At 47.1% G+C, this 22,075-nt stretch overlaps 1 protein-coding gene across 4 annotated transcripts in view; it reads right to left on the bottom strand.

The window, feature by feature from the left end:
* Hnf1b (HNF1 homeobox B) overlaps positions 1-13,603 on the bottom strand; it is a 71,479-nt gene extending 57,876 nt beyond the window's left edge. For 2 of the 4 annotated variants that reach the window (XM_013013443.1, XM_013013444.1), the window contains exons 1-3: positions 13,232-13,603; positions 8,065-8,264; positions 2,090-2,354 (exon numbers count right to left, since the gene is read on the bottom strand). In XM_013013443.1, coding sequence (XP_012868897.1) covers positions 2,090-2,354; positions 8,065-8,264; positions 13,232-13,575 — 809 coding nt within the window. In that variant the 5' untranslated portion in view covers positions 13,576-13,603. Of the gene's footprint in view, positions 1-2,089; positions 2,355-8,064; positions 8,265-11,064; positions 11,099-13,231 lie in introns of those variants that run through there. The other 2 variants (XM_013013445.1, XM_013013446.1) reach the window with 2 other exon arrangements.
* Positions 13,604-22,075: the final 8,472 nt, after the last annotated feature.

Below are 22,075 nucleotides of genomic sequence, written 5' to 3'. Positions count from 1 at the left end.
TGGACAGAGGGTAATGGTCAATGAGGATGGCTGGGGAGTTGTTGGTGCTTGGCCTCAAATACACGTTCACAGAGGCCTTGGTTAGGAGTATACAGAAGTGGAGGGGCAATTGGGGGGCTGGGGAAAAGCCTCATCCTGACCTAATGAGGATGACTAGAGCAGAGACCTATAGCACAAGCCTAGAGCATGATATGCTGCCCTGGATGGAAGGGCAAAAGTCTCCAGTGTGGCTCTGATCAGAGGAGAGCAAGCAGAGACAAGACAGTTTCAAGACAAGGCCCAGACAGGGCTCTCTGACACCTCCTTAGTTTTCCATTCTTCCTACCACGTAAAAGGCAAAGTCCTTCGTTAGCTATCTTACAGAGTCCCTTCCAAACCCTATGAGAGGACTTCTGAGCTTCTGGAGTTTAGAAACCCCCAAGAATGCCAGGGAAGGCAGATTCTTATTCATAGCCAGAGCTCCCTCAAAGGGCAGGCTGCGTGGATATAAAAGAGGCAGCTGGAAATAGTGGCCCCTCTTTTATTAGTGCTGAAGAAACCCCATACCCAGGTATGAACTGTGTTTGTAGATGGCACTAAATGATGTGTGTGTGTGTGTGAGAGAGAGAGAGACAGAGACAGAGAGACAGAGACAGACAGACAGAGAGAGACAGACAGACAGAGAGAGACAGAGACAGAGACAGACAGAGAGAGACAGAGAGAGAGACAGAGAGAGAGAGAGAGAGCCTGATTATCCTCATCCACATGGGGCAGGACAGCCTGAGGATTCTGTGACATATGTAGGCTGACTGTTCTGCCTCCTGCTTCCTAGTCTGGCTTCCTTGGTTGTGTCCTTCCACTGTCCAAACTGGGCCAGGCAAGAGACAGAGAAAGGGGCCACAGGCCTTGACCAGAGCAAGGAATTGGTTTGTTTTGTTTTGTTGTTTTTGGGGAGTTGGTCATGGGGCTTCAACTCTGGGCCTGGGCACTGTCCCTCAGCTCTTCAGTTCAAGGCAAGTGCTCTACCACTTGAGCTACAGCGCCACTTCCTGTTTTCTGGTGGTTTATTGGAGGTAAAAGTCTCATGGATTTTCCTGCCCGGGCTGGCTTTGAACCGCGATCCTCAGATCTCAGCCTCCTGAGTAGCTAGTATTACAGGCTTGAGCTGCCAGCGCCCGGCTTGTTTTGTTTTTAAATCAATATGGAAGTCAGGCAAAGAAAGGAAAGAAACAAAATGATATCCTAAGGATTACCAGTAGTTTTTTTTTCTTAAATTACACTGTTATTAACAGAGAATAAACTTTACTGTCAGGGTAGACAGAGCAGACCAAACAGATCCAACCAATTCCTACTCTCCTGCCCAGTTTATTTTTTTTCCTTCCTTCCTTCCTTCTTCCTTCCTTCCTTCCTTCCTTCTTTCCTTCCCTCCTTCCTTCCTTCCTTCCTTCTTTCCTTCCCTCCTTCCTTCCTTCCTTCCTTCCTTCCTTACCTTCCTTTCCTTCCTTCCTTTCTTTTTTTGAGACAGGGTCTTTTGTTATAGGCCAGGCTAGCCTGAATTCTTAGTTCCTCTGTAGCTGCCTCTTGAGTGCTAGAATTATAGGTGTATTCTACCACATCCATCCAACCTAAGTTTTTTTTTGAGGGGGGGCAACTAATGGGTGTACAGTGGTGGAGGCCAGAGGTAGAATCTGCAGCTAAGACACAGTCTTGCCTTGGCCTAGGTAGAGTTCAAAGACATGACTTTCATTTTGCTGACATTATATTTTGCACCAGGATTCTCCAGAGTATCTTCCTTAGAATAGTCACTTATGGGGGAATTATTAGTAAGTATTCCACACAAGAAAGACTCTGGGATGGTTCACCAATAAGTTACATGGATTCTTAACTGTAGGACTCCTAACTACATTAGTATGTTCTGTGACACCCTAAGAAGAAATATCCGTGTGATAGCTCTTAAACTTATTTACCAAGGAACTGAAACAGCAGCTCTATGGATCACATTTTAGGAACCCCCAACTTAGCCACGCTTAGCTGAATAACTGTCTCACAACCCCAGGAGGAAGGGGATGAATCTTGGGTCCACGTGCTTGCTTGCTTCTGGTATCATTACCTGTTGCACTCCTCCACTAAGGCTTCCCTTTCTTCCTTGCTGGGGTTCTTTTGTCGGTCGTAGGCCTGGTACAAGATTTGCTGGGACGCGGGCCCCCATTTGAACCGGTTACGGCGCATCTTCTTGTTGGTGGGCTCAGAGCAGGAGTCATCGGACTGCCCAGGCCCTTGGCTCTGTTGACTGAATTCTGGAAAGAGAAACAGCAGCTGATCCTGACTGCTTTTGTCTGTCATATTTCCAGAGCTCTGGACTGTCTGGTTGAACTCTGAAAAGAGAAAGGAGTAGATTTGATAGGACCTGTAGCCTTCACTTGGCAGAGACAGACAGACAGACAGATGGACAGACGGACGGAAGACGGACGGATGGGCAAAGACCCCTTTGTTCCTAAGCTTTTCACTCTTGTTATATGAGGGGCTAGAGGCAGTATGGCTAACGACATCTCTCCCTGCCTATCACTGCTGACCCAGCAAATCTGCCTTTTTCTTTGCTTGGCTTGGCTCAACTATAGCCAAGGATTTTTTTTTTTAAAGACAACTACTTTTCTTTGGCCCATTGGCCAAACATGAAGCAACGCTCTGAGTCCTGAACTCTTAATTTTGATGACAAAAAAGGGATGACCTCAACTCATTCTCAGGTACCAGAGAAAGCCATTCAAAGGTACAGCTTACTCCATACAACACATTCAGGGTCTGTACATAATGTTTTAAAATAGATATTCCTGGAGCATTGTATTTGAAAAATAGGATGATCTCTGGAGCTCAAGTGCAATTTCAAAGGTCTCCCGGGAACCATTTTTAAGGGAGATAACTCATGAAGGAAAAGGCATAGAGGAAGTACAGAGACCAAAATACAGGTCCTTCCCTGTTTGCAGCTAAAGGCCTTGGAGAAAGATACCCATAGATAGAATGGTGCTCTCTGCCCCTTTCCAGGGTCCAGGCTTAGTGATCCTCAGCACCTTTTTCTTGAATGAAGGAAACAGAGGGCAGTTTGACCTAGTAGTGACATGTTAACCTATGTTGAAATGAGATTTGATATTCACTTTATTAAAGAAGAGAATTGTGCTGACCTCTCATCACATATGCACGAAGCAGGGTACATCAGGGCTGATTGATTCCACTTTACAGATGAATAGACAGAGAAACCAAGCACTGTGCTGAGGAAGGATGCACACAAAATTTCCTAGCTCTGGTCCCCATGTTCTGGCTTTTAATGCTGTTCTTCTTTAACTCCTGAAGTCACTCCTACAGATCTCCATGAGTCTCAGAGCACTGAAGACCAGGACCTTTGAAGCCTTATAATAATAAGCCTGGAAGTGCCATCATTTGTGTGAATGAGTGCATTCGTGTGTGTGTGTGTGTGTGTTCAAACTCAGACTCAGCAAGGCAGGGGTTCTACCACTCCAGTTATACCTCAAAATGATGGCTATGCTATCATTTTTTTGTTTTTTTTTGGGGGGGGGTCCAGTCGTGGGGCCTGAACTCTGGGCCTGGGCACTGTCCCTCAGCTCTTCAGCTCAAGGCTAGCGCTCTACCACTTGAGCCACAGCACCACTTCCGGCTTTTTTCTTTTTGCTTATATGGTGCTGAGGAATTAACCCAGGGCCTCAGGCATGCAAAGCAAGCACTCTACCACTGAGCCACCTTCCCAGCCCTATGCTATCATCTTGAAGTGCTATCTTTCTTGTTCCTTTGGACAACTGGATCCACAAATCTCAAAGTTTGAATCATGACTTTTTAATTTATTTTACAACAAATGATACATTTTTAAAAAGAGGCATAGAAAACTGTAGCTTTCAAGGGGAAATTGGTGTTCTTTGTAGGGGGACAATTCATTAACTGGAGTAATAACCATGGCCCACAGCAATTGCGATGGTTTAAAAAAAAATGAAGACTTTCACCAAGTTTTTCCCCCTAAATTTTCAGAATGATTTATACATGATAATATTATGTATGTTTTAACTCTCCAAAATTATTCTATATCCCTAAGGTGTCTGAATTTGCATCCAATTATATAGTAATAGTTCTGAATAAACATAAATTGAATCTATCTGCAAAAAAAAGTCATGACTTGGTGTTTCAACAGCCTTCCTTGGGGTCTTGCAGTCTACACACCTGAGATCCTGCTATCTATCAACGATTCAGTTCCATTTTGCTCCAGGCTCTGAAGCCTGAACTTAAAATCCCGGCTGGGCTTTGTTTAACCAGTGACCCTTGGGCCAAGTTCATGAATAGTTTGACTGAAGGGTGGACAGAACTTGCCACCTACTTTGCGTGATTCTAGGACTACATAGGGCTCTGTTTCCACTGGTGCCCAACAGTGGTTTTAACAGCCTGCTAAATTTATAAGCAGGAAGTAGCCGATTCCCTGAGATAATATTACTTGATTCCCTGGTCCCTCTGCTTCCTCACCTGGGGAATGGATGGGCAGAAAGACTAAGTAGAACTAACCAGTGTTTAAGAGCATTAACCCCCAGGTCAGGGGTCAATGAGCTGATGAGGACTCAAATTTTTCTGGTAGTCAGACTTGTCAAAGGGTTCTCACACTGCTATAATACTTGGCCTTCATGGTAGCTCTCTATGTGGGCCCTGCATGCCACCTGAGCCAGAGTCAATGTGGATAATCCCAAGGATTTGGGATCAGTTCAAGAGTTTTTGTTTGACATGAACCTATGTCATAACAGTTAACATGTAAAGAAAAACAACTCCCCCTCTTCTTCCTTCTCTTCTTCTTCCTCCTCCTCCTCCTCCTCCTCCTCTTCCTTCTTCTTTTTCTTCCTCCTCCATCTCTCTTCCTCCCCCCTCCCTTCTCCTCCTTCTCTTCTTTTCTTCTTTTTTGCCTATCCTGAAGCTTGAACTTGGGTCCTGGGCGCTGTCCCTAAGCCTCTTTGTGCTTAAGGCTAGCACTCTACCATGAGAGCCACAGTACCACTTCTGGCTTTTTCTAAGCAGTTTATTGGAGATGAGAATCTCATGGACTTTTCTGCCTACGCTGGCTTCAAACTGTGATCCTCAGATCTCAGCCTCCTTAGTAGCTAGGATTACAGGTGTGAACCACTGGTGCCTGGCAAGAACTTCTACGGTGAGTTTTGCTCAGTGTCCTTTAACTGCATCTCTTTCTCCATGTCTCACAGCCTCTGGATGTGAGAAGTATTGTAATGTCTATTTGCAGATGAAGAAACTGAGGTTCAGAGTGGTCAAGTGCCTTGCCAAAAGCTACAATAGCTCAAGGCAAGAGCCTGGGTGTAAATTCAGCCTGTAGACTCCAAGACTCCTAACTACCAGGTTAAGACTCACTGTTGGCTGAAAAGGGAGCCCACACAACACCCCAGATTCCTCCAATGAACTTGTTCAGAAGTGGCAAAACCAGCTGCTGAGGCTTTGTCTATGGTGGGTTTGGGACACCCAGGTGCCCCATTGTGTGGGGTCTGCCTCAGTATCTCTCCAGTACTTGGAAGAGGCACACCTGTGTAATACTCTGAACCCAGTACACACCTACGCCAGACAGGGGACTTGCTTGACATTCTACCAATCTTAGCAGCTTAGCCTTTAGCCCCTCCCAGTGTTGGGAGGGGCTATAAGTCTTCCAGCCACCACCAGCTCCACTCCACTTCCTTTTGGATTAATGGGACAGGAAATGTTCATTGCCTATAAAAATTACCTTGGAGCAGGTGGCCTTGACAGTTACTTCATGGGCTTGGGAGAGAGCTTGGACAAGGAGATTCTGTATGTAAATAGGTCCATGCATGCTACCATCTATCAGTTCTTAGCTTTTTTTCAGGAAAATTTGTAATCATGAATCATCTTATTTTTATTCTCCTCCACCTCTTTCTCTTTCTACTTATCATCTTCCCTTGTGTCCTTCTTTTATTTATCTCCCTCAATTGCTTTCCCATGTTGTGCATCTTGCATTCGTCCTGTAAGACTAGGTTCAAATGTCACCTCTCCTAGCCTTCCAGGATGTCTCCAGGTGATTTGGCAATTCCCTGTTGTTCCTTGTGCATACCTTCCTAACAGCTCTTAGAAAGTGGTTGTCACTATTTATTTAAACATATCAACTCCCTTATGGAGTAAAGGCTACACAGTCCCTGGAGAAAAGGACCCATGTTTTTAATCACAGCCTAGCATCCTGCTTGATGTAGAATAGGTGTACATATGGCATTTATAGAAGGAAAGTGTCTAAGTTTTATGCTTTGTGTGCCTTTAAAAACAATAATAATGAGGAGGAAAAGGTCCCTTCTGGACACTGGCATTAACTTTGTAAAGTGTCCTAGAACTTGTGCTGCCCTGTCCTTCCTGACAGTGAACAGAAGTCAGCACAGCCTGGGTGGTAGGGTGGCTGGGTCCTAGGAGTTTCTTAGGCTTGGGAGATGGTGCCCGCGCACATGCCCCCCTCATGCCCCCCCTCCAAGCCCCCCAAGGACTCCCAGACATTGCAGGAACTAGAGTGTTGCTTCATGTCAGGAACACAAACCCTTAAAGAGCGAGTCATTGTGCTTGGAGGCCAGCCCAAACTTGAAAGGGTCTCTTTCCCTAAGTAGCAAACAATTCTCACTTGACTTTTTCCAGTTACTCTGTGTCCATGCTTCCAACGCAAGCACAGCGCAGACAACCAGAGTACAATAAGCATGCCCCAAACCTTTCCTCCAGCCCCCCCCACACTGAGACAATAAATATAGACACAATCACTTCTGAGCAGTGTCACCTAAAACTCCTCCCCAAATAAGGATAATGTGACCATCCAATGAGAGGGAAGGGAAAAACCACCACCACCACCACAACAACAAAAAACCCTGCCCAGAAAGTGCCAGAAATTAACATCATGACCAAGATAGAGAAACATATGGCTCAGAGAATAATCTTGTGTATGCTAATCCAAAAAAAAAATTTCCCTAGGGAAAGGTGTGGATCAAAAATAATTCAACTATAATGTTAAAGGATCATTTCCAAAAATTAAAAAAAAAATCTACCATTCCTACCATTATCATTCCAGTGTAGTCTGATTATCACTCAACTTCAAAACAAAAATCTCTCAGTGTTACAAAGGGAAAGGACTCAGGACAGGGAGAAAGCTTTGGAATGAGACTGGGAATGACAAGAATTGATGAGGCCAGGATTCCTGGTGCAGTACTCTCACTGCATCTCACCTGACCCAGCTACAAGCAGCTTCTCCCTTACCTAGGGTGGCCAGCTGAAGTCCTCAAACTCCACTAACTTTGGTAAGGGTGAGTCAGCATTTTAAATTGCTTCAGGACTTACTCCCAGCCCCTCCAATCCAAAGAACAGCTTTGGGCTCTGATTATTCAGATGTCTTCATCATTTAAATAATCCCGCCCCCTATAGGGGAGGGAAATAACAGTAGCCAGTGACCAGCATTGCTGACTGCTTGTTCCAGTCCTAGGGCTTGAACCCAGGTCCTAGGCATTGTCCCTGAGCTTTTGGGATCAAAGCTAGAGGTCTACCACTTGAGCCACAGCTCCACTTTTGGCTTTTTTTGGTGGTTAATTGGAGATAAGAGTGCCTGCCCTGGCTGGCTTTAAACTGTGATTCTCAGATCTCATCCTCTGAGTAACCAGGATTACAGGCATGAGCCATCAGTGTCCAGCCGAAATGATTTTTTAAGAGACTAATTTGTGGTCATACGTCAAAGGGACATACTTTGCTTAATTTGTGGAAGATATTCTACTCTATCATCTACTTAAGTTTCAAAGAAAAGAATGTTGGTGGGGAGGGGGAAGTGGACCAAAAAAAAAATTATGCTGCAGTCACCAAAGGGCTTGTCAAAGCACCTGGCTGAATATAACAAGGGACTAGGAGAGAAGAACACAACACAAGCCAATTCACCATTCACCTATCACCTCATATTTGCCAAGGGCTCCTGAAGACCTTCATGGAGAGGAAACTGAGGCAGCCCACAGGGGTCAGAGTGAGAGCAAAAGCCCTCCAGACTTAAGGCAAAGACAGGGTTAAATCACTTACGTCGAAGGATCTCCCGTTGCTTTCTGACGTACCAGGTGTACAGGGCAGCTCTCTTCTGGGTTTTCATGGGGGTGCCCTTGTTGAGATGTTGGGAGAGATGTGACTGATTCAGGCCGGTGACATCTACCACCTCCCTCTGGGGAATGTTGTGTTGCTGCATGTAGCCTTTGATCATTTTGGCAGCCCTCCAAGGGTCCTCACTAGACAGATAAGCAAATGGTTAGGGTGTTGGTGGAGATGGCCAGGGAGGAATACTTGCATGCGAGGGGTTCTGCCTATTCTCTCTATCAAAAATAATCTTCACATATTTTTTCACCTAGGAGAGGTATAAGGCTAAAATGAAGCCAGACACCAGTGGTTCACACTTGTGATCCTACCTACTCAGTAGTCTGGGATCTGAGAATCTTGGTTCAAAGCCAGCCTGAGTAGGAAAGTCTGTGAGACTCTTATCTCCAATTAACCACCAAATTGTGGCTTGAGTGGTAGAGCACCACCACCTAGGTTCTGAGTTCAAGTCCCCATACACACACACACACACACACACACACACACACACACACACACATACACAGAGTGAAAAAGGCATTGAGGGCCCCTATATGGAATATGCTCTCTCTTGAGATGAGCAGGGGAAAAAGCTCATTTTCAGGAGTGAGCAAGGACCTCCAGCATTTGTTCTCATTAAGCAGAACAACAACAACATAAACTCTTGTTTTAATTTGCCTTTCTTACCATCTCCTCCAATTCCAAATACTTAAAAGGGAAGAGTCCTATTGGAGGAGCTTGGGGGGTACACTGATTCTTCAGTGATAGGGGTTTTCCCTGCTCAAAACCTTTCCCATCTTATATTCTTTCTGAAAGGGTGTCATAGTCTCTTATCAAATAAGGGTAACAAGGTACTTAATATGTGTCCATCTCTCAAGCTAACGAGCTTAGCCAAATGTGAAATGGTTTTCAAAGTCTTAGGAAAGTGTTCACAAATATAGTAGCCTTCCTCCTGGGTTTGAGGAATCACACTTTGCAAGGAAAGAAAGTATCCACAGTTCTGCCTCCTAAATAAAATCTAATAAGGACACATAATTTCAGTTTCAGACTAAGACATTAAGCATCCCCAAATGCCTTGTTTCCTGTGTTCTTATGTTTCTCCTCTGATAGGTAAGGGAGTCAGGAAGGTGATGTTTCTCATACATTTCAAGTTTGGGCTGAGAACTTTCCATTTCTTTTAAACACAGGTATGTAAGAAACTTTTATATTATTAGTGTCTTTGAGGTTCACTGATTTAAAACACCTTCAATTTGGCTAGTCTTTTCTTGCCCCTTGATTAGGTGACTTAAAATGAGAGATATTTAAATTAAGAAAATAGTGCATAGCATAGAACAAAAGTACCAAAGAAGCAAAATATTCACATGTATTATTGATTTAATGCAGCTATATGACTTACAAAAAATCTCTTGGCTGAATGTTCACACACACACACACACACACACACACAATTACGTTGATGTGACATGGAAAAAAAATAAGGGGAAAATTGGTTTCAGATGAAACAATAAAAAACTGGTGTCAAAGCAGAGGCCCAAACAGATATAGTATGATAGTGTAATAAGCATTTCTTTACAAATGGTGCCTGTATATCAAATGAAATTAATTTAGCTTAATGCATTAAAACCTTCTGTAATCAAATTAGCATCCACATATTTGATTAGTTGGTCTTTAAAAACAAGCAGTTGATATTACAGTTATGAGAAACCAAGCTTGGAGAGAATTTTTTGAGAAGTGCAGACTTTTCAGATTAATTATATATGAGTTAGCAACACATTTCTTCAGTATTTATAAAATTACTTCTAAGTAATACGACTTAGTTCTTGAAGTAACTACACGAGCAAAAACAAACCAAAACCAAAACAAAAGCAGAAGAAATGCATTCCAATTTCAAACGTGGAGAATTCACCTTGAGCCAGAGAAAAATAAGGTGATAACCATTTTCGACATGCCCATGTAAACAGACAGAGCGTATTTAATAGCTTATTTCTGCAAATATTTCCACAGATATCTTTGGGATGGAAAAATACTTGTACCAGGTATCAACAATAGCTTCAACGGGGAGGAGGAGGAGGAGGAGGAAGAGGAGGAGGGGGAAAAGGGTCTTTAGATTTTAAAGGTTACAAACCCGTAAGGCGTTCGTTTTCTTTGGCTCTTTTCCTTTTGTTTAAATGTTCTCCCTGGGGTCATTCTGCGTGCTTTTAAGAAACCGAGCGACACCGGGTATAAGGTATCAGGGTTGTGCGGGAAGAGTGGAATCTTAACCCGGTTGGTTAAGAAAGAACCAACTAAAAGCGCCCACAAACCCTTAGAAACCACCGCGCTCGCTCAGGGTGCCAAGACTCCGACTTGGAGTAAGATGGCGTAGAAGTGACGACACCTTTTCTACCTGTCTGACCCCCAGATTTCCTGGGGTATATTCACCGGGAGGAGCCCAGAGAGCCCCTGGGGGCGTTTTACTAGAACGTTCGGCTGCCCTCCAGGTGTTCCCAGCGCGGGCCGACAGCGCGGAGCCCGAGCCGCGCCGGGCTATTGTGTTCCGAGCGAGCGCAGGTGTCAAAGCCGCTCCGGAGCCCGGCGGCCACCTCGTGTCCGCTCGCCCGGCTCCTTCCCAAACACTGGCTCTGCTACCCACGCATCAGAAGCACGAAGCCCGTGTATGTGTGTGTGTGTCCGGGCGGAAGGGAGGAGGGTAGGTGTCCCAAGTCTTCGCTCCCTTAGTCTCCAAACCCCAGCCACGCTCCAGCCCTCGCCGGCGGGGCGTGTAAAGGACAACGGGGGGGGGGGAAGCGGCACAAAGTGACCCTCCCTTCACCCTTCCCTGCGCCCCGCTTTCTTTTCTTTCCGCCTCGGGGTGGGGTGGGGGGACAGGGTGGGTGGGACGGGAGGGGGTGCCTGGTACTCTGGAGCCGACTGCGCAGTGACCTGGGAACCGCGTGCGATTTCGTGAAAAATTACTTTTAATCAAGTCCGACACTCCAGGAGTTGGGGATATGGAAGGCGGCACTCGCTTGGGCGGGGGGTGCGGGGGGGGAAAGATGAGAAAAGCCTCAGGATCGGTCTGGTGTTCCCGGTCACCCCACCCTAGCGTGGGTCCGCAGACCCCGGGGCCGGGCCTGGCTCTCGGCCGGCGGGGCCTGCGAGCGTCGGTGGCCCCGGGGACTGGGCTGGGAGGCTGGGGAGCCGAGGCAGGCCGGGACTCAGGGGGATCCCCGGAGACTGGGGGCACTCTGCAGCTGGGGGGGGGTGGAGTGTGCCGGACGAGCAGCGAGCAACCCCCCCCCCCCCGCATCTGCGTTTTGATTTCCTTCCCTTTTCTAAGCCGCATTTACAACTTGACCAATGAATAACCCGCCTCTCTTTTCAACCTAATCACGGCTCTTTGTGTATCTTTCTGTTGATGATTTATAGGAATAAATTAATAACACCCCAACTCCACGTGCTTGCAGTGGATGTTACATCTCCACTGCGTCCAGCCCTGCGCGGGGGGCCGGGGTGCGGAGAGGGGCATCCCGGGTCTCCTGGGGCTTCCTGGATTTTTAAACGCAGCAGCCGCAGGCGGCAGGGCCTAGGTTCCCGGTGACCAGCGCCCGGAGCCCGGTGGATTCTCCAGGCTTCCAGGTCAACCTCCAGGCCTCCTAGGCGCCCAGACTCTGGGGGTGAGGAAGGGGGGGGGCTCTACTCTCGCCCCCTCTCCGCCTCGGCCAGACACCCCTTCCCACTCCCTAACTCCGGCCTGCCTGAAGTCACGCTGGAGGAGGAAACCTCAAATCTAGGAATTGTATAGCAAGAAATTTTCTTGGGGTGTGGGTGGGTGGAACCCTAGAAATCATGCCGATGGTCATAGCAAGAGGGTAACCCCCCAGGTAGGTTCCCCAGGGCGCAAATCCAAAGGCAAGGTCATACCCACCCACCCCCAAACTCCCCCCACCCCCAAACAAAAAAACTAGCTCTGTAGACCGAGAAACTGAAATCCTGGCCTGGGAAACCTTGAAACCGAGGGCGCGCGCGCGTTCAAGTGTCCCGGGAGTGCGGTGTGGGGGACAACGGGGGTGGGTGTGTGGGGAGCGCATGAATCGGTTGGGGCTCCTTCCTATCGCCGAGTGTTCCCGGGGAGGTCTCCGGGATCCGCAGGACTCTTTGGATAATTAGTAACTAGCTGTCAAAGCGTGTGCCGGCCAACTGAGGACCCGGCAAAAGGATCAGGGCCTGCCTGGGAAGAGGACAGCCTAGCCAAGCCAGCCCGAATTCTCTCTGGGGTGTCGGGAGAGGAGAAGTTGTACACACACACACACACACACACACACACACACACACACACACACACCATTCCTTTTCTCAAATTAAGATCAACCCCCCCCCTCCACCCCCAGCGATTGGGGGTCTTAGCCACGTGTACCCCCAGCCCACCCGGCTTTGCTTTAGATTCCCCGGGCCCGCGCGGGTTCTGTCTACCCTGACCCTTTCGGGCAAACAATTCCTCCCTTTTGCAAATACATCTAAACGGGTTTGGGGAAGGGGAGATAAAGCTGGACCTTGCACGGGCGCCGCCGGTGGGAGCGCCCTTTCCTCCCACCCCACCCCGAGTGTGCCTTCCAGGCCCCCGGGCCACAGGCGGCTTCCCGGGGCCGGCCTTGGACTCCCCGCTCCAAGGCGGCGGCGGTGGTGGGGGAGAAACATAAAAATGCACGAACGAAAGCTTGTAGGGGCGTCCAAGTTTCTGTTCCCGGGACAGCACAGCTGTTTCACTCCCCCCATCACACCTTCGATCACCTGGGCAAACCTCAGGGCCCCAAGACTCCGCACCTCCCCTACTCCCTACTCCCGGCGGAGCTCCAGCCCCACGGGGAAGGAACGAAAAAGGCCCGTGGAGCCCTTGGACGCTGGCCTGGACCGAAGGAGATGGAGGTTCCAGGCCTGATTCTGGGTCACCTGGCTGAGGGGCGCCAAAAGATCTGGGTGGGAGAGAAGCCCAGCAATCCGGCTTTGTGTGTGTGTGTGTGAGTGAGAGAGAGAGAGACAGACAGACAGAAATCCTCCGCGCAGGGGTTCGAGCCCAAGGCCCGGGGGTGTCTTGCGGCGCTCCAGGCGCTCCGCGCGCGCAGCCCGCGCCCCGCCGGCCTACCTGAGCATCCGGTCCACCTCGGCCCGCTGCTCGGCCGCCTCCTCGGTGTTGAGCGCCTGCAGTTCCTTGAGGATGGGTGGGGTGTCATAGTCGTCGCCGTCCTCCGAGCCCTCGTCCCCGGACAAGCGGCCTTTGGCGTGGCCGTTGGTGAGAGTGTGGAAGACCGGCTTGGTGTCGGGATCGGCCCCGCTGCCGGGGGAGAGGGGCAGCGTCTCTAGTTTCACCCCAAAGTTCGGGGACGGCAGCAACTCTTCCAAGGCCTGGACCAACACCTCCTTGGTGACCCCGGAGCTTAGCAGGGCGCTCAGGAGTTCTTGCTGGAGCGACGTGAGCTTGGACACCATTTTCCAAGGACAGAAGGGGGGGGGGGAGAAAAAAATGGGGGGAGGGGTGGGGGGGCGAGAGAGGGCAGGCAGGTGTCTGTCGGTGGGGTGTGATAGAGCAGGGTGGAGGGGAGCTTCACGAGTGAACCCCCAAGTCCTGGAACCCCTCCACCCTTCAACCTCCACCGACACCTGTTAACTCCCTTGGGGTCCCGGAGTCTCCTCCGAGAGGAGTCAGAAAACTTCTAACTTGCCATGACCGCCACCATTAGGCCATATAAGATATGCAAATGAGCGGGGAGGGCCGGCTTTCGGCAAGATGCAAATGGTGGTGGGGAGGGCGGAGAGGCGGGGGGGGGGGGAACCCTGAGACCGGGCCAGCCCGTGGGGCAGTGCCGGGGAGCCAGGGACCCGGGGCGCGCGTGCGAGGCCTGCCCGCGCCCATTGTCCTCTCGCTGGGTGTGGGGGGGAGTTGGGGGGGGGAGGGAGGGCGCAGACCTTTCCCTACAGGTTCTGTGGATCAGCCGAACTCTCACCGACCTTTGGACTCGTTCAGCAGCGAGTGGCTCGCAGCTTGGGCTCAGGGGCTTTTCCACTGACTACCGGTTCAGTTTTGATCCCCCTCCAAAAAAAAACAAAGAAGAAACCACGCTTCCGGGGGTTCAAGGTGAGAGCTGGAGAAAATTGGGGGTGTTCTTGGAAGAAGGGAGAGGAGGAGAAGGATAAAAGAGAGCCTGGGAAGTGGCCGCAGGTGGTCAACCTGAAAGACCAGAGGGGGTGTGGAGGAGAAACGGACCCTTTGGGAATGGGCCTGGAGACACCCCCCCAGAGAAGTGGGGTGGCTTTCGTCCCGGTGAGTGTGGATTAAAGGGATCCCATAGGTTTTTTTTTTCTACCTGGGGCCTCAGGCCCTCCTCAATCGACCTGCCAGGCTTGGCAGATTGGATTTTCAGGACGGCAGGCAGGCCCAGACAGCCGTGGACAAGGGGCGCAGGAGGCCCCGGCGGGAGGTCGGGGGGGGGATTGGACACTTGGAAGCGGCTGGTGAATGGCCAGAAGGAGTCGCCGGGGAGTGGAGCTCCCCCCCGCAGCCGGGCTGCACCAGCTCCCAACCTGGCCAGGCCGCGGGAGAGCATCTGACCTGGGTCGCTTAGCTAGCTAGCTGCTCCACAGCTTAAACCCAGAAACTCAAAGAGCCTCGGCTTTGGAGGCAAAACTTGGGACTATGGGGGGACCCTTTTGTCGCACAGAGAGCAAAGCTTGGCCTGAGGCTGAGGGTGTAGGGGTGGGTGTGGGGGGTGCGCCGTGGAGCTGCGTGTTCCCCTTTCTGGTTTGTTCGCAGTTGCTGATCATGGGCAGTGCCTGGAGCCTCAGATGCACTTTGCCAAGGCAAGGTCACTGGCCGCTGTGGCCCGAGTCTTGCGCCGAATGGAGAAGGAGCTGACATAGCCACTGCAGGAAAGTCGTTTTTTTCCACTCAGGCCTGGCCTGGAAGGAAGCCTTAGGCCTTTCCGCATTGTAGGAAGTTTCAGCCACATCTCCCCAGGGGCCCTGAAGGGGCATTTGGACTTGGTAGGTACTATAGGGAAAAAGGCGACCTCACACCCACCAGCCTGTAGCTCCTGGGGCAGAGCTACCCCTTCCACTCTTGGAGCCTCAGTTTCCTCATCTGTGAAAAGGGATTCTAATATCTGTCATTTTTGTGTGTGGGGGGGGGTTAGATAGAGGGAGACTACCTATGCAAAGTCTTAATCTGATATTATGAGAGTTCACATTTTCCAATCTGGGAAGACAGGAGGCTAGTGTGTCTCTAGTAGTAACATCTAGTCAGAAATTAGTTCCTAGGGTCTGGGAAGGTGGCTCAGTGGTAGAGTACCTGCCTTGCATGTATGAGGCCCTGGGTTCGATTCCTCAGCACCACATAAGCACTGCTCAAGTGGTAGAGTGCTAGCCTGGAGCTGTAGAGCTGAGGGACAGTGCCCAGGCCCAGAGTTCAGGCCCCACAACCGACAAAAAAAGAAAAAAAATTAGTTCCTAGTAGTAAAATCATTTCCTAGGGTGAGAGATCCAGTGCTAGATTTGGAAGGACTATTAGAGGCAAGAATTTGAAATCAACAGAATTGCAAAAGGGCCCCTATGAGCACCTCCCACTTCCAGCAATACTCAGGAGGTTTGGAAGAAGTTGGGGTTGAGTTAGGAATCAAGAGTAATTTCAGCATGGAGGAAGAAATGTCCCCTAGGGTCAGGCCCAGACATCTCACATGTATGAAGCATGATGATGGTATAATTGATCCAAAACCAGCTGCTAAGAAGTGAGGATGCCTCTTTGAAATATACAGCAAAGGAAACCAGGGCCACCTATGCTGGAAGCCAGGAGAAAAAAAGAAGTTGGCCCTTCCTTCCAGACTTCAAAAGGTTCACCTATCTTTCTCCTTCTTTCCCTGAGTGAGTTCATTAAGTATTTAGTTCAAAGAAGGACCTTTATTTCACCTTCTTGCCCTTCTAGTTTGTTGTGACACGGGGAAAATACTTACCTTTTGTAATTGGACTGGGTTGGAGAAGTTTTCTCTGCCTCCTCCTCTCCCCTCAAGTAGGCTACTGAAGCATTTAGCATAAATATACAGGAAGAACCACCTCTTTTTCCACCTCTTACTTGTTCTGGTGATGCATACATCAAGTGTAATGAAGATCATTTTCTGTGTGAAGCTGGGGAAACCCATTCAAAAGCCAGCCATCACTTCCCTTTCATTAGCTCAATTTTGATTTGTAGTTCTAAAGGCTATGAGCCCCCTCCCCCCTTAGATTCCCAAGCTTCCTTCTCTTTCAAAATTCAGGTATCAGCAAACTCATTCTTCCTTCAACCCTAGGGAATGCCCAGGGAATTGCACACTGAGTTTACAAGGTAAACTTCATGTGAGTGTTCAGATATGGCTCCCAGATTATCTGGCTATTCATATCCAGCAACTTCCTGAAACACTCTCACACAGATCCACTTTGGCTTTGCCAGTGGTGCAATATAGGTGTTCACCTATCCCTTCCTGTGGAAATTTAAAAAGAAAGGTGTAAGCAGACCAGCAGATAGTCCTTCAAGGAGTGAGTAATACAGGCTAACTAAATGAGCTCACTCATGAAAGAAATCCTTCAGTGAAATCTTGCCCTCAAGTGAGGAAGACTCAGTATGATCAAAGTAGTTTTGGCTTATGCTTCATATAGGATAAAATGGTGATGGAAAAACTGGAAAGTAAGATGTTGAGAATCTAAGGAGTAAATTAGTGGAAGGGCTGAGATTGGGGCTCAGGAGTTAATGACCAGGACTTTGGGACATGGTTTTAGGAGATGAGCCAATAAAAGGAAGTTTGTATTTGGGAGGAGGGGGTTGAACAGAAGCAAACAGATAAATGTACACAAAGGATGAGGTGTTTTTTTGTGAGAATGAAATAACTTAGCAAATACAGGTTCCTGGCCTATGGCAAGCCCTCACAGATTTAGGCAAAAAAAATACACCATGAAATAATCATGCCAAGAAATAGGGTAACTAACCCCTTATAGTCTCAGCTTATTCCTGAGTTACTGAATTTAAAGCGACCATTGGGCTCTACTATTCAAATAATTAAATTTGTAGTTTAGATCTCATGGGTTTTCAACAGAGATGCAGTTCCTGGATGTAAAATACATTGAAATCCAGTTTTCTGAACACCATATTGGTGATTTCACAGACCAGATAATGTGGCTCCTGTGAACTCTCCCCTTCTGTAAATTGGTATAGGAAGTAACATTTGTTTAGGTCCCCCCCAAACCCCACCTTGATTACCCTTCCTTACTTTCAGAAGAGGGACCTTGATCTTTCCAGTCTCTTCTGCTTTACCCTCCAAGGTTTTCCCATTGATTTGGTGGAATGTCTAGAAAGCCTCAGAATTAAATAAGCTCCAGAGGAAACTCAAATACTACCCTGATCCAGTTTGAAGGAGATTGGAGATCTTATTGTTAAAAAGCAGTGTTATATAGCCTGGAGAACATTTTAGACTGCAGGGTCAGGATCATAGGGTTCTAGATCTAGCCATACCACTCCTTTCTGGGTGACTCTTTACCTCCTCTAGAGTTTCCCAACTTTTCTATGATTTGAAATTCCTAAAAGTGTTTAAATTACTGAGATATCCACATTCAGGTATTTGGGAAAGTGGTTCTAGGACTCAGGCTAGTTCTATGTATAGTGGTGGTCATGAGACTTTTTTGGCTGCCCAGGAAAAAAATACATCACAGTCAGTAAGCTCCATGAGAGGCAGGGACCATTTCATGTCTATCTCTCTGATGCCTGGAGAGGTGCAGATACATGGTAGAGGCTCAACAAATTCTTTTTTCAATAAATGGACAAGTGATAATCTCTGTGATACTGTCAAGGATTCCCCACCCCCAACTTGCTATAGGGAAAAGCTGAAAAGCACTCTTTTTTTAGGGGGGGGTTCCAGTTGTGGGGCCTGAGTGCTGTCCCTTAGCTCTTCAGCTCAAGGCTAGCGCTCTACCACTTGAGCCACAGCACCACTTCCGGCTTTTTTTCCTGCTTATGTGGTGCTGAGGAATTGAACTCAGGGCCTCATACATGCAAGGCAAGCGCTCTACCACTGAGCCACCTTCCCAGCCCTGAGAAGCACTCTTATACAAGTTTTATTGTACTATCAACAAAGGAATTGTAGTCTGAATAACTTTCCAACAGCCATACCTATGAAAGAACATATACTATGTAGTTCCATTTGCATAAAGTTAAAAACTAGAAAAATGAATCCACAGCAATAGTTTCTAGACTGCTAGAAGGTTCTATGTTTTGATCAAAATGGCAGATACATCATTAGCTTCTATGTGCAGGTCATGTGCATTTTCCCCCTTTATTTGTACTATTATTTCATGCAAGTTACAACTTAGTAAAAATAATTTAAAAGCAATTCCAAAGTAAAAAATGTAAACAGTAGAAGTTACCTCCTTATTCTCTCTTTCCCCCTTATCTTCTTACCTTTGATACATAGCTCTCAATCATGAAAAAACCTAGTGTTTTCCAGGACTCAGTAAGTTTTCCATAAAGGACTATGTAGTAAATATTTTAGACTCTATGAGACGTAATGTTTCTATTGTAACTACACAACTCTGTCAACTCTGCTCTTATAGACAATACAAAAATGTGTGTGTGTGATTGTGTTTAAATAAAACTTTACTAAACCATCTGGCTGGCTGGATTTGGTACCTGGGCTACAGTTTGTCAACCCTTGGATGAGCATTTATGCACGTTGAAATCTATTGACATAAAAGGGACCTTAAAAGCTGTCTTACGTCATTTCTTCCTTTTTGAAGTGGGGAAGTAGATCCTTCATAGGGGAGGAGAAATAATTTTCCCCAGGAGCTATAACAAGGGACACTAGCTGTTTTCTGGAACTATGGAGAATGACATTGGGCAAATTATTTCCTTCAGTTTTTATATTGTAATTATATGTAAATGTCAATATAAGGGAATTTATGGATGAGTTACATGAAGAGAAACACTGCATGAAACTAGCACAAGCAGGGCACAAACCAAGTGCTTGCTCTACCATAGCGTTTAGCCTGAGGCTCTCTCCCAAGGCCATCATCCTCCCTCCTTCTAAAGGTACAACATGTGGGATAAATGCACTCACATACACCACCAAGTGTTGACTAGGTATAAAGCCTGTGGGGAGAGCCCCAAAGGAACGCACCAAACCCCACCATCAACTTACCTTCTAGAAATCCCTTCTGGTTCAAAGCTTTCGTTGCCCAAACCTGCTGCTATGAGATGTCTCGCCTTCTGCTTAACAACCCCACATCCTTTGGTGCTGGGTCATTTTTAGAAATAGGGTGTTCCCAGGAGCTTGTAAAAGATTAAATTAAAAACCAGTGAGCTAGTATGATATTAAACTAATAAATACTACACCTAGCATGGAGAGCCTTCACTCCAGAGCATTTCTTCCTTTTTCTCCTTTCAACACCCATGAGAAGCAAGATTGGCAGTGCTCCCAGCACACAGTGGGCACTCATAGATGCGCAATGAATAGTGGACTTGACACACAGTAGGTATTTCACAAATGGGCAGTAAATAAATGATAGAGAGTTTAGAGAAAAAGATTTAAATATTTATGAAACTTCTCTAGAATCTGTTTTCAGATTAATGTTTAAATAAGTGTTCTTGAGGTGTTTGGCACGTCTTCACACAACACACACACACACGTCCTCCTTTCAAAAGAGGGTAAGAAATGTCACTCTACTCCGCTCCATAGTGGTCCTAGAGGGTGGCTTTGGACACTTTGAACTTCAGTTTCTTCATTTGTAAAAAGGAGAATAATGAAGAAATTGGCAGAAAAAAATATATATCCTGCAGAATGAGCAAATAGTACCTTATTGGGGAGGAAATGGAAGTTCCATTAGGAAAAGGGGCCCACCTAACAACCCACAAATCGTTAAGGATTTTAACCTTGGACTTGGACTTAGGATCTTCAATGCCATGTTAAATACCCAGCTTCTGAGCTTGTGTACCTCACAAGGTGAGGCCAGAGAAACAGACAGATGTGAGACACACAGAAGCATCCTGAATAATGAGCAGGGGGGGGGGGGGGGGGGGGGGGGGGGGGGGGGGAGTGGTGGAGGGAGCTCAAAGACTTTCCTGTCAAAGGATGTATGCAACACATAATATTTGTATGATTTGTGATCTACAAAGAGCTTTTTCCTATTGTTTCATCTTCAAAAAAAAAAAAGTCCTGCAAAGAAGGCAATCTACAATTACTAGATGAGGAAACTGAGGCTGGAGAGGAAGAATGACTGTCAAAGGGTGCTGGAACCATCCCCTCCTGACTTATGCCTTCTACATCTAGTGTCTGTTCCATGACACTGTGGGTTCCAAAGTGTAACCCATAAGAGGGTACGAGGCCTTCATGCAACACACAAGAAGATGCCCTGAGTCTACTCCTGATGGCACATGCTGGAGTAACGGAAAAGCTCTTCTTGTTGGGTGCTGGTGACTCACACGTGTCATCCTAGCTACTCAGGAGGCTGAAATCTGAGTACTTCAGTTCAAAACCAGCCTGAGCAGGAAAGTCTATGAAATTTTACCCCCAATTAGCTACAAAAAGCCAGACATGGAGCTTGTGGCTCAAGTGGTAGAGCACTAGCCTTGAGTGATGAGGCTCAGGGACAGTGCCCAGGTCCCAGTACCAACACACACACACACCATACACACACACACACACACACACACACACACACACACATGCTACTTACAATACCAATGACTGGTAATAAGTATTAGAGGCTTATATCTCTGTTCTAGGATTTATCTTATTTGATCCTTACAGTTACTTGAATTTATTCTTTTTATCTCCACTTTCCAAAACTGAGTGAGATGATCAAGTTGGATAAATGCTTTCTGATTTTTTCCTTGTCCTGGAGTCAACATTCTGGGATTGCTGGAGGCATGACTCTTGTGGTAGAGCCCCTGCTTAGGAAGTGTTGAGGCCCTGAGTTCAAACCCCAGGACTGTCCAAATGCCAGGATTTAGACTTCCAATTTCCAGCTCAGTGTGGGAAATTCACTAAGTATCTCTGGGCCCCAGTGTTTCTACCTTTAAAAATGGGGTTAGCGGTAAGATCTATCTAACAGGAGAAGTTGCCAAGAGTCACTGACTTAATACATAAAAGGCTGAAGACATGCATCCACAGCTCCTAACAATTAAGAGCTGTGATGACAGACACTGCCCAAGACGGCTTTAGGGTCTTTTGAAAGTAAGAAGTGAATAAGGTCCATTAGCAGACTAGGTGTCATTTTTTAAAAGAAGCTTAAAATTGGGGGAAAGTGAAGAAAAGGATGTCATTGTCTAAAAAGAATTGTACTCATTACCTGACTTATGAAATGGTAACCCCTCTGTACAACACTTTAATAATCACAATAAAATCATATATATATATATATATATATATATATATATATATATATATATATATATATCCTGGGGCTTGAGCTCAGGGCCTGAGCTTCTTTTGCTCAAGGCTAGCAATCTACTACTTGAAGAGTCACAGCACCACTTCTGGCTTTTTCTGTTTATGTGGTACTGAGGAATCAAACCCAGGGCTTCATGCATGCTAGGCAAGTATTCTACCACTAAGCCATATTCCTAGCTCTAAAATTTTATTTTAAAAAGAAGCTTAAGCATCTCATTCTCATTATGTGTATGAATTAATTTATGATATATACCACTGCACATGTGTGCCTTTTTTTAAAACTAACACAGAAGCCAGGCACTGGTGGTTCACACCTGTAATCCTAGCTACTCAAGGGGCTGGGATCTGAAGATTATGGTTCAAAACCAGCCTGTTCAGTGAAGTCTGTGAGACTCTTATCTCCAATTAACCACCAGAAAACTGGAAGTGGCACTGTGGCTCAAATTGGTACCTAGCCTTGAGCAAAAGAGCCCAGGCACAGCACCCAAGCCCTGAGTTAGAGCCCCACGCTGGTCAAACAAAAATAATTT

This window comes from Dipodomys ordii, unplaced genomic scaffold (assembly GCF_000151885.1).
Source record: "Dipodomys ordii isolate 6190 unplaced genomic scaffold, Dord_2.0 Scaffold19, whole genome shotgun sequence".
NCBI lineage: Eukaryota > Metazoa > Chordata > Mammalia > Rodentia > Heteromyidae > Dipodomys > Dipodomys ordii.
This window is presented reverse-complemented; position numbering and strand designations above follow the sequence as displayed.